At 42.4% G+C, this 13,057-nt stretch overlaps 1 protein-coding gene across 3 annotated transcripts in view; it reads left to right on the forward strand.

The window, feature by feature from the left end:
- Positions 1 to 404: 404 nt before the first annotated feature.
- LOC124144996 (E3 ubiquitin-protein ligase MIB2-like) overlaps positions 405 to 13,057 on the forward strand; it is a 35,872-nt gene continuing 23,219 nt past the window's right edge. The window contains exons 1-2 of one of the 3 annotated variants that reach the window (XM_046514630.2): positions 405 to 458; positions 3,813 to 4,051. In XM_046514630.2, coding sequence (XP_046370586.2) covers positions 3,850 to 4,051 — 202 coding nt within the window. In that variant the 5' untranslated portion in view covers positions 405 to 458; positions 3,813 to 3,849. Of the gene's footprint in view, positions 651 to 3,812; positions 4,052 to 13,057 lie in introns of all 3 variants that reach the window. The other 2 variants (XM_046514631.2, XM_046514629.2) reach the window with 2 other exon arrangements.

Raw genomic sequence — 13,057 nt, forward strand, 5'->3', positions numbered from 1 at the left:
TAGGTGCAAACGTAGGACACCATAACTAATAACCAGCCCTTAAATGCACTTTAAAAGATGATACCCAAAGACGTTAAACGATGATACTTGTTGTTTCCCTGTCTGGCACTCGGCATTAAGGGGATTAAAAACAAGGACTGGTCGGCTCGGAGTTTGTACAATGCGTCTTTGTGGGGTATCCATGTTAAACTGCGGCAGCATGGTACCTCAGTGGGCTAGCACAATGAAACCTGCATTAGTTCAGTTCAAGCACTCGCATAAATGCGCGCACGGACGCACACACACACACGCGCGCGCGCGCGCGCGTTCATATAAGTGCAGTATTATTGAACGTGGCGTTAAACCCTATTTCACAACCTCAAAATAGTAAAACGAAAGTTGTGGGGAAAACCCACCCGTTATTAATAACCCTGACAAGGGCACTTACACTTCCTTGTGTGGACATATTTCGCAGCAAGGTGAGTACATATTACCATTAATCAGGTGATCACAGATTGACAAATTACATGTGATGTCGAAACAAGAACAATTGGCACGTGTTTGTATCGTCTCGGTGGTCTGAAGAACGAATACAAAGGGTTTGGAAAGCCTCGTCTTTGTGCGACGCTACCACTGAAATCGAAACCCCGACAAAACGACGGTGAACTCCTGTATGTTGTGAAGGGCAAGATTTATTATTGTCGTTGAACTAAAATGACTGCAACGTTTATCCAATGCAGTGTTACGCATAATAAGGACGATAGCGTACCTTTGTCCTAAAAATAGAATTGTCGACGAGGTCGTACCTTATGTTCTGCAAACCACAGAATGAAATGTTATGATCAATAAGTGTTGAGGTAATATTAAGTAATATTGGGTGGGCCTGTACATTTTTCATTGTCATATGTTTACATATTGCGTATCATTTTATGTTTCATACCTCGTTATAACGCTATTTAGGGGAGCAATATTCCCTTTAATGTTTTCAATTGTCGTTATTCACATTTCAGCTGAATAACATGTTTTGTGACGCATTTGTACGCTGTGTCAAGGGAATAACGCATGGGGGAATGAAGGACAACACCCCTACACCGTTTGGGAATGAATACACAACAAATACACAATGAGCGGAAAACCTGCTCCTACATACAATATATATGTTGACAAATATAGTGGAAGACAAATAAATCCAACGTAGGGACAATTTCAGGCAAAGTGTGTTAGTGTGTCACAATGATACTGCTATCAGTATAATTAGTTTCATATGTGGCAAAATAACACTCAACAGTAATTCCACATTTGATTAGAGTGCCATATACTGTGATATTGTGCCAATCCTATGGTGCTGGGGGCGGTCGGGTAGCCTAGTGGTTAAAGCGTTCGCTCGTCACGCCGAAGACCCGGGTTCGATTCCCGACATGGGTACAATGTGTGAAGCCCATTTCTGGTGTTCCCCGCCGTGATATTGCTGGAATATTGCTAAAAGCGGCGTTAAACTATACTCACTCACTCACTCAATCCTATCTTCTCTGGGACAGTTTTGCTTTTTGTGCTATTTAGAAAGTTATTTACTGGTATTTAAATTTTAGATAAAATTACAGTTGAGTTTTTGAATAGCTAGTGGTATCTCAGTTTGATGTAAGGCCTTGTATCCGTTCACTGCTGGTCGTTTGAACGACCGGACATACCTTCTGTCATGATGTATGTACCCACTGTTTCAGAAAGCAGGAAGCTGTGTTGTTACAGTTAAATGACATCTATTTATTTTATTTATTTATCAACTTTCAATATATATCACGTCGGACCCGCTTCGCACCCCCTGCCCGGAATGAACAAAGAAATAAAGAAATATATTTAATTGGCATTTTAAAAGCTGTATAAATTAAGACAGAATACGTGAATGTAAGTCCCTTTTGTCTTCCAATGTGATGTTACAGTACAGATGCTACTACCGTTTTCAAGCATGTTTGTTTTGGTTGTTTAACGCCACACTCCGTAATATGCTGCTGTCTGCATTATGTCGTCACTTGTATTGTATTCTACATTTCAGTTTTTTTTCATGCACAGATAAATATTTCCGACTAGAATACAGTTATAGGAATAATATTAACTCTAACAATTTATCTTAAGGAATATATTCAAATTAAGAGAGTGCCGATCAAAAAAAGAAAATTGTTTGAACACAGTCGTGTGTAGTTTTAATCATGAACTTCTTAGGAATACCTCATTGTATTACACACCGCACACCCTAGCTGTGGACGTGTCAAAGTACCCCTTGGTAGAGAGCCAACCCGGCTATAATACATATAAATTTTGTAGACCAGGTCACGCTCTAATTCGAAGTTAGTAGTGTCCCTATTGAATGCTATACTGTACACGAAACACGTTCTTGTCGGTGAGACCCAGGGTAGAATAGGTCTTCAGCAACCCATGCTCAACAACAGATCGATCGTTGTGACCAGTCAAGCGAGTTCATGGCAGGGGGTTTACATTGTGTCCTTATGGGGAGCCGAGGCCGGGTGGCCTTTCTCTACAGCGTCATTGTGTTAGCGCGCCTCGGAGGAAAACCCATGGTGCCGCAGATCGCAGACCTCTACCATTTTACTGGGCACCGGTCCCTTCAACGACTAAGAGGGACAACCATGCTCTTGGTTTTGAGACATGCACACCCCTTGGTAGAAAGACACCCAATGTCCATGGTGTTGAGACATACTGACTGTTAGTAGTAAGACATCCACCCCTCTTGGTTGTTAGACATCCACGCCCCTTGGTTGTAAGACATCCACGCCCCTTGGTGTTGAGACAGCCACGCCCCTTGGTAGTACGACATCCACGCCCCCTAGTTGAAAGACATCCACGCCCCTTGGTTGTAAGACATCCACGCCCCTTGGTGTTGAGACAGCCACGCCCCTTGGTAGTACGACATCCACGCCCCCTAGTTGAAAGACATCCACGCCCCTTGGTTGTAAGACATCCACGCCCCTTGGTTGTAAGACATCCACGCCCCCTGGTTGTAAGACATCCACGCCCCTTGGTTGTAAGACATCCACGCCCCTTGGTTGTAAGACATCCACGCCCCTTGGTAGTAAGACATCCTGCTTCTTGGCCGTAAGACATCCACGCCCCTTGGTTGTAAGACATCCACGCCCCTTGGTAGTAAGACATCCACACCCCTTGGTAGTAAGACATCCTGCCTCTTGGTAGTAAGACATCCACGCCCCCTGGTTGTAAGACATCCACACCCCTTGGTAGTAAGACATCCACGCCCCCTGGTTGTAAGACATCCACGCCCCTTGCTTGGTAGACATCCACGCCCCTTGGTTGTAAGACACCCACGCCCCTTGGTTGTAAGACATCCACGCCCCTTGGTTGCAAGACACCCACGCCCCTTGGTAGTAAGACATCCACACCCCTTGGTAGTAAGACATCCTGCCTCTTGGTAGTAAGACATCCACGCCCCCTGGTTGTAAGACATCCACACCCCTTGGTGGTAAGACATCCACACCCCTTGTTGGTAAGACATCCACACCCCTTGGTGGTAAGACATCCTGCCTCTTTGTGGTAAGGCAGCAATGCCGGTTTCTCCCTTCTAACATAACATGGCCAGATCGGTATTCATGTTATTGTGAAAAGAGAGTGTAGCATTTATTGCCAGACACTGTTACATTTACAACTTTACTTGTCTCGATTAAGGTCATATCAAGGGCTGAAATAAATTCAATGTTTTGGACTGCTGATAGGTTATGATATTGGGGCTTTGAAGAAATATTAGTGAAGGGTTCTGCCTCCATTTTGGGAAGGACAAACAACTCTAGTTATTTGTATGATTGCAGAATATTCCTTCTGACCTTGACCCACTGACCTAAGAATATGTCAGTAGGCCTCCGCGTCTTGCGAGGCCCTGATTGGTCGAGTGAAGACCGTGATGGAGGTGAAGGTCACGTGGGCACGGTGGCCAGCGTGGGCGGCGAGGGCACGTGCGAGGTTCTCTGGGACAGCGGCGACAGATGCATGTGCCGAATAGGAAAGTTCGGCAAACACGACCTCAGGATTTTCGATAACGCTACAATTGGTAAGATTACGTGTTGGCAGCCTTGTTGATTATCCAATGTATTATCTCACTTATGATAGGGGCGTTGGGGTAGCCTGCTGTTTAAAGTGTTCGTTGGTCACGTCGAAAACATGGGTTCGTTTTCCCACATGGGTACAATGTGGGAAGCCCGTTTCTGGTGTCTCCTCCGTCGTATTGTTTGAATATTGCTAAAAGCTGTGTAAAACCACACTCACTCACTTATGATAAATACCCTTTCGCTACAATTACTTCGTTTTAAAAGTGACAGGACCGTCTTCGTCCTTCTCAACAGTAACTTCCAGCAGAATTGCCCCAACTTATGAGTGCATTTGATCAGACGGTTATATGTTAGTGAGTGTGGTTTTACGCCGCGTTTGGCCATCTTCCCGAGGCAAGAGAGTTAACTGACTTTAAAAGTCCAGTTTCCATCCCTGTCGAACTGGGCTGGAATTCCTGGACTCGATTGTAGCGCCACCAGTGGCTATTACGAGTTATGTCCCTTCTATGCCTCTCCTATGAACCAATCAGATTCCACCTCTCGTGTCACTTGCATTTGTTTCAAACAAAAGACAAGACGATCTGATCGACAATCAAGATCTATATCATGATAAACCGGGAAGTGCATCAAATCAGGTGAGCACCTTGATATTAAAAACTTGAAAAGATTTGGAAAATATCTGTTGACAACGAGTTGGCGGTGGACATGCTTCGCAATTCCTGCAATCGACCGAACTCTGCATGACAGTTTACGAACCGGATTTCGATTTCGGTTCGCGATTTTAATTGTTCTATGCATAGACTCGTTAGTCCAGCCAAAATGTAACTCCATAATACCAGCCGAGTTCGGCAAGGGTGGAAACTGGACTTTTATAGTCAGTTAACTCTCTTGCTTCGGGAAGATGCGTTTGGCAAGAGTCCAGCAATATAACGGCGGGGGAAGCCAGAAATTGGGTCGGGGGTCTTCACACATTGTAGGACGGTTGTGTGTATTTCACACACACACAAAATAATGTATATGCCAATGTTGGCTGGTGACCTAAAATGAAACAATACATGAAACAATATATTCTTTTTGCCTGACAGATTGTGTAATAAACGTAGAAGATATGGGAGTACAAAAGGCTCACAATTGTATGTTCTGCACCTGATTACTCAAATTATGTAGAGTGGAAATTTAAACAAGTTCTTATTTACTCCCATGTGGCACGAGACGCTTTTAATCTATACTAGCCACATAAAGAAACTGTGCACGGAGAAAATATATTCTGAATTGAAATACAACACAGCAAGAACAAAATGATGCAGACGCTGTAGCAGCTGAATGATCGGACCATAAGAATATGTCAACGGGACCTGAACAACATCTGTTACGATGACGTCAGAAGATCAAAATGGAGTAGGGGGTCAAACGACAAAGTCACAAAGTCAATAACGGGTATGACCACCCTGTGCGTGAATCACAGCAGTGCATCGGCGACGCATGGAGTCCACCAAATGGGCATGGAAGGCCTGGGGAATGGCCTGCCATATCCTCAAATCCTGTGCCAAGTCACGGACGTTATCTGGAGGATGTGGAAGACGACGCAGACGGCGCTCCATTTCATCCCACACATGCTCTATTGGGGAGAGATCTGGAGAATTTGCAGGCCATGGCAGTAACATGACATTGTTATGGTGAAGGAAATCCATTGCGACCCTAGCCGTGTGAGGACGAGCGTTGTCCTGTTGAAATGTCAATCCCGGGCCATGACGTTGCAGGAAAGGAATGACCACAGGCCTCAGAATCTGATCTCTGTAGCCAACACCGGTGAGATTGCCCTGAACAACCACAAAAGGGGTTCGGTGCCGTGCTGTTATCCCACCCTAAATCATCACAGAGCCACCTCCAAAACGATTCCTCTTCACAATACAGTTGCGTGCATAACGTTCTCCCAAACGCCGGTAGACACGTTGGCGCCCGTCACTGTGGGAAATGTTGAACCTCGATTCATCTGTAAAGACAACATTTCTCCACCATATTCGAGGTTGGCGAACATGATTTCGACACCATCTTAGACGGTTGACGCGATGACGGTGTGTCAGGATGGGACGTATGGCAGGGCGTCGTGGTCGAATCCCGTACTGACGTAAACGATTCCTGACAGTGTTGGGATGGATACGGCGCAGTCCAGGAATTGTCTGGGACGTCCTTACTGCCGTTTGGAACCTGTGTCGGAGATGTGTAACTCGAATCCATCTGTCCTGTCTTTGCGTCGTTACTCGGGGACGTCCTGAACGTGGGTGGTCGGCAACGTCATTTGTGTTCTGATAACGCCTCACCAATGCCGATATCGTGTTACGATGGATTGGAAATGTGTTGCCACCTGTTGTTGCCTCATTCCCGCTCGGATCATCACAATGGCTTCATGACGCTGTGCAGCTGTCAATCTTGGCATGATTTGCTTGTGATATGCTTGTGTCTGCGCCTGAGAAGTTTTGACTTTTTGAATGACCACAGATCATACTTTCCAAAGTGACAGCGAATTTTGAGTTGCACATGATGCACGTTCAGTAACACATTGCACGTCCATAGGCCCCCATCAATGACGTCATATCGCATGGCACGTGCATGAGCGTTTGAATGTCTCCAATAATTGCTGTGTTCAAACCTATATTTCATATGTGGACGGTGTGCCCTTATATCTATATTTTCTCCGTGCACAGTTTCTTTATGTGGCTAGTATATTTTCCAGATAATGCTTTGGTGGTTTAACGTCGCGTCCAAGATTATTGCACTTATATAGCGACGTGCATGAACATGTGTGTGTGTGGCTGCTTGTACTAGTCCGGGCTGATGCCGATTTATAGTGCTAGAACCCTGAGATACCATGCGGCAGTTTAACATGAATACCCCACCCAGACACAGTATACTGACTCCGAGCCGACCAGTCCTTGTTTTAGCCCCTTAATGCCGAGCGCCAGACAGGGTACCAACAAGTACCATCTTTCAACGTCTTTTGGTATGAAGCGGCCGGGGATCGAACCCCGGACCTTCCGCTCTCCGGGCGGACGCTCTACCACTAGACCACGGAGGCGGTCACAATGCTTTGAAATCCCCTAGAGCGTTACTCACGATTGACCTGAGGTTAACTTGTGCTATGTCACGTGACTTTCATTGACTCGGAAAAAAACGGCTTTCTTTATTCTCCCTCTCCGAAATCAAAGTGCAGCCTGTCTTGTTCGTGGCGGGGTTTTATTGATTTATTCTCCCACTGAGATATTTATTTCCCTCCTATTTTATCAAGATCACGGAAACCAATCAGGTCTCATCATTCTGACATAAAAGTACGATAAAGTACCGTAGGCCTCTTGGAAACCCGCACCCAAAATGCTAGAGGTGGCCTTGCCTAGTACCACACAGTGATTTTGAGCTATACCAATTGCCGGGAAAAAGAAAGGTTTGTTTGTTTGTCCTTTAATGCCGCTCTCGGTAGTATTCCAGCTATATCTGTAAATAATCGAGTCTGGACCAGAAAGTCCAGTGATTGATATCATGAGCATCGATGTACGCAATTGATGATGGCTAAAAATGAAACATACAAAAAATGGTTCGTCGACGGCGATATCTTAGTTGTGTTTTGGGGCGAACGTTTGCAGTGTTTCGGCAACTTCTTTCAGCTTATATGTTTTGATAACGTACGTTTGTAATTTGTTGTTCAAATCCAATTTTCAAGTGTGTAAATTTCTTCTGCAAGGCAGTTTATATGGTACAACTATTCCGAGGTGGCGTATTGAGGATCGGGTTGGAACAATGTTGACGTGGTTGGTTGCGTGATATCGTAGTCGATGGTCGTTGCACATGCTGTCAACCACTAAGTCAGTGGTTAGCGTACTGGATGTTTCAAAGACCGCCGGACCGCCTCCGTGGTCTAGTGGTAGAGCGTCCGCCCTGAGAGCGGAAGGTTCGGGGTTCGATCCCCGGCCGCGTCACACCAAAAGACGTTAAAAGATGGTACTTGTTGTTACCCTGTCTGGCGCTCGGCATTAAGGGTCTAAAACAAGGACTGGTCGGCTCGGAGTAAGTATACTCGTCGGCTCGGAGTCTGTGTCTGAGTGGGGTATTCATGTTAAACTGCGGCATGGTATCTCAGTGGGCTAGCATTATAAATCGGCATCAATCCGGACTAGCACACACACACACACACACACACACACACACACACACACACACGTCGCTATATAAGTGCAAAAATCTTGGACGCGACGTTAAACCCAATTTCACCTGACCTCAAAGACCGCCGTGATGTTAATGGAACATGGATTGAGACGTTTAACAACACGCACTCACTCTACATGGGATTTCTGTTTCATAATGTTGTTAAAGCAAATAATGAACGAGTGAATCGGGTTTAACGCCACCGTGCCCCTCTTACAGAAAATAAGGGTTGTTGGTGATTGAGAATTAATCACTTACACAACAATGTCCATGTACATATAATTGAAAATGATTATGTGGATTGTGACAAGCAAACAATTTTCCTTTTGTTTCCGTAAACCTAAAATACATTTGACCACGCCTACTAGCAGAGTACTGTTTCCTGATTAGCTGATAAAAGAGTGGGCGGGTTTTGTGTTGTATTAGTGTGCTGAACAATGTCAATGATTTCGTATCGTTGTCTTCAGTTTTTTTATGTTGATGATTAAATCATAGTTTGTAAAATTATTATTGTCATCTTATGCAGATGAAGATGAAAACAGCACGAACAACATAATCACTTTTTCGTCTTCCATCGCCCCTTGAGAGGATATATAAAACCACATAATTCAAAGAACATTTATTCATACCTCAGTTTTAAACGTAGTATATTTGTAAATTTTAACTGTTGGCTTAATTGCGTACCATCACCAGCAGCTGAAGGGATGGTGTAAATCCTTCTGGGGAGCCGTGTAGGAAGCAGAAGTATTGTAAGTCCCCACGGTCCCCAGTAAGGTGGCCTAACTTTGGTTGTTGGTGATCTATAGCCCTTTTTTATATTGAATTGTTGATTGAAAATGTATTCTTTTAAATGTTCTCAACTAGTTCTAAAATCGAAACTGTGATACTCAAGTTATTCTACTGTCCTTCGCTGACAGTTTTTATTCCATCTAAATCTATGTATTTTGTCTCAGTTCTCGTCACGATAGGGCTGAAATATTGCCGATGTGACCTTAAATTTTAACTTACTCACTCGTCTTCCATCTCGTATGTATCTCGTATGTGTGACATATCAGATGTTATATACCATGCAGTGTGCGAACATTGTATACATTGTGCACTGCCATTGTTGACAGGCCAGATAATAGCTACCCAGTGTTGAAGTGTTGGCAAGGAGTCCACGTTTACTATCATGGCTGCACTTCTGACCTTCAGAGTCGTTGTTATATATGTCACGTTGGATGTGTGAAGGCATATTTGTCTTACACCTCGATAATGTGATGTCATACGTTGGTCTTATGTAATTGGGGGGGGGGGGGGGGGGGGGGGGGGGGGGGGGGGGTCACGGGTGGCCCAGTCGGCTAAGGCGCCGCGATTCGCTGTGCAGAGTTGCGTTCCTTGGATTCAGATTCAGATTCTTTATTACAGTATAAAGGCCAAAGGCCCATAATACAGGCTTGATTTTATTAACATGTACTGCGCTTGCGCTAATATAAATGCAGATGTACAATAATATGCAAGAAAGTGTGGTACATGTTTCAAATGTTGACAACAGTTGTTTAACATTGAGACATTATGTTTCATTGAACTATAAATATCACTCATCATATATGAGTGCAGTTCCGTGTTTATAAACTTTATGTAAATACTGACAAGTATCATGAATAACATAATTATCTGATGACCTAATACTTTTGCAAGAAAATGTGATCCATGTTTCAAATATTGCCAACAGTTGTTTAACCTTATAAACAGTATGTTTGAGTGAACTATAAATATCACTCATCCTTTAAGAGTGCAAATACGTTATGTAAATACTGACAGGTATCATGACTAACATAATTATATGATGACAGAATACGGTACATGTTTCAAATGTTGACAACAGTTGTTTAACATTGAACATTATGTTTAAATGAACTATAAATATCACTCTTCCTTTAAGAATGTAATTCTGTATGTATAAACTTTATGTAAATACTGACAAGTATCATGAATAACATTATAATTATCTCATGACATAACACTTATAAACGCCTGTAATGAGGCTGATCTAAAGTGCTTAACAATGTACATACTTCTTAAGGTATCATACTGTTTACACACAAGTAATACATGATGTTCATCTTCAATAGAAATACCTTCCTTGAGACAAAAAGGGCACAATCGCATTAAGTATTCAATATTATTATAACGTCCCGTTTCTAAATCTTGACATGGCTGTCCTGATAGATAAAGGTAGATTATAGGATAGATACAATTCAACATTGAGTAATGACTTAAACTGCCTATAATAATATGTCTTTGAAGAACTACCTAGTTCTGCAACCCATTTTTGATGGAGTTTATCAAACAATCTCTGCTTGAATGTTGAAATAAATGTATCAATATGACCCACATCCTGTGCAACCCAAACAAATCCAAATCCAAATTGAAACAGAATATGTTTTATATGTGTGACCCAATTTACTCTTCCACTCTCATCCTGTGATAACATCATGCTATAACATTGAAATGGTAATCTATTGTCATTTAAATTAATAAGTTTAGTCCAATATTTAACTGCTCTTGTCATATAAATATACTGGAGAGGAATTCTTCCACATTCCCCTAGAACCATATTATTTGTAGTACTTTTACCAAGTTTAAGTATCCTTTTACATAACTTTATCTGTACACTTTCAACTCTCCCACAGTAATTCACACCCCATATCTCTACAGCACAACAAAGAATGGGTACAACTGTAGCATCAAATATTTTAAACAAATCTTTACATGATAAATTTCCAAATTTCCTGGAATATGTATAAATAGCCAATAAAGCCTTTTGTGCTTGGGCGGTAAGTGAAAGATGTGCCTTACTCCAAACGAGTTTGGGCGTAAAAATATAGATATCTATATGACGATACATCAATCTGTTTTCCCATAAAATACCACTTGTCATATGCACGCAAAGGGCCTCCATTACGAAAAACCATTATCTTTGTTTTACTCAAATTAACTTTCATACCCGTTACATCACAAACGTGTTCCAAGGCATATATCTTTTTTTGTAACTGTAAACCACGCCAGAAACCTATGATTGTGGGTTCGAATCCCGGTTCGCCCCGATTATGTTTCTAGGTTTGTCAGCACCATACCCGTGCTCGTGGGTTTCACCGAAGTGGTAAACGTCTGAGACCTGCATCACTTCGGGCTTTCCTCCCACATTAAGCTGACACGCCGTGATATAACTGGAATACTGTTAAAAGCGGCGTTAAACCCACTTCACTCACTCACTCACTCTTATGTAATTGACACCACTTGATGATACTTTATATCAACCTAGTACCTCTGCCACAGGCCAGCGAAATGTGGGGATTGTAAATGTCACATCTTACACAGTCCTTTCAACAAATTACAAACGTTTTTCATCCGTATCATTTTTGAAAAGTCTACACAATAAAACAAACACGTGTCATGAAATGGTTAACTTTCTTATAGAAAATATCCTAAAACGTGAACAACTATTTCCATTTGCGTATTAATCCTTTGTTCGCATTGGTTGTACGGCTTCACGTGCTGTCATCGAAGCCCTGTGAAGAGCTGGGGATACGGTCACTTTGATGTATAAACAACAGGAAAGTCTGGCCACGTGATATGCAAATTAGCCTGTTGCAGTTGTTTATATTATGCCAAGTCGTCCCTGCGCTGCGCTGCGCTGCGCTGCGCTGCGCTGCGTGTGAGTTAGGGGGTCTTTACTTATTTTTTTTGTTTCACATCTCCCGCCGCCTGTAAATTTCCCTCCCGCCGAAAGAAAAAAAGTTATTTTGTTTATTCTGAATTATCCGCCGTCCATCTGTATTTGTATGCCGATTCTTGAAAAACGTGAAGTTTCATAATGGTTTGGAGTGAGCGAGTGAGTGAGTATGATTTTACGCCGCTTTTAGCAATATTCCAGCAATATCACGGCGGGGGACACCAGAAATGGGCTTCACACATTGTACCCATGTCGGGAATCGAACCCGGGTCTTCGGCGTGACGAGCGAACGCTTTAACCACTAGGCTACCCGACCGCCCTAATGGTTTGGAAACTACGTTCGTATATATAAATGGCAGTATGCGTTCTTAAAGTCAACTGCTGAAACTTGGAATGGAAGCAACTCCTTGGTACTTTATTTCTGCGTTGCGATTTTAGATTAGCCTCCACTATAGTTCCTATATTCGGGGTTGGTGCAACCTTGGTCGTTTAAATTAGAAATTCGTTACTACTACTTTTGAAAACATCCTGACAACTACCATCATTTACAGTCATTCCATCTATTCGTACGTATATTTTGTCATCTCATACTTCACATAAGTATATATACGAAACAAGGCAGTTACCACAGTTAGAAATAATCACCAGTGCGGGCGTCTTATTTCATGAAGATTCAAGACCTTCTGATTCATATATTTTTTGCAGAAACCTCAGTTTAATCAAGGCTTATAATGATAAACAGTTCTGGAATTTATGGGATATAAGTCGGATGAAGTTTTTACTAATATTAGTTGACTGTCCTATTTTCGTTCAGCTGTGAAAAGCCAAAACAAATAATGTATATAAAATCCATGTTTATATTGTGGTAATATATTTTACGAATGCTTTTAAACTATGATATCTTATCCACTAAGGAAAGAATATTTTGCAATTCTTTGTTGTAAAATTTGAATAAAGTAGATCAGCTCCACCTGTCATTCTTATTTAATAAATCCAAACATATTTAACATATCTAGATCTCAACCTATGTAGAATTTTTTTCCCTTGTTCATTAATTTACAATACAGTATCCGGTTCCATTTTGCCCGAGACT

This window comes from Haliotis rufescens, unplaced genomic scaffold, assembly GCF_023055435.1.
Source record: "Haliotis rufescens isolate VD_foot unplaced genomic scaffold, xgHalRufe1.0.p SCAF_55, whole genome shotgun sequence".
NCBI classification, from domain to species: domain Eukaryota; kingdom Metazoa; phylum Mollusca; class Gastropoda; order Lepetellida; family Haliotidae; genus Haliotis; species Haliotis rufescens.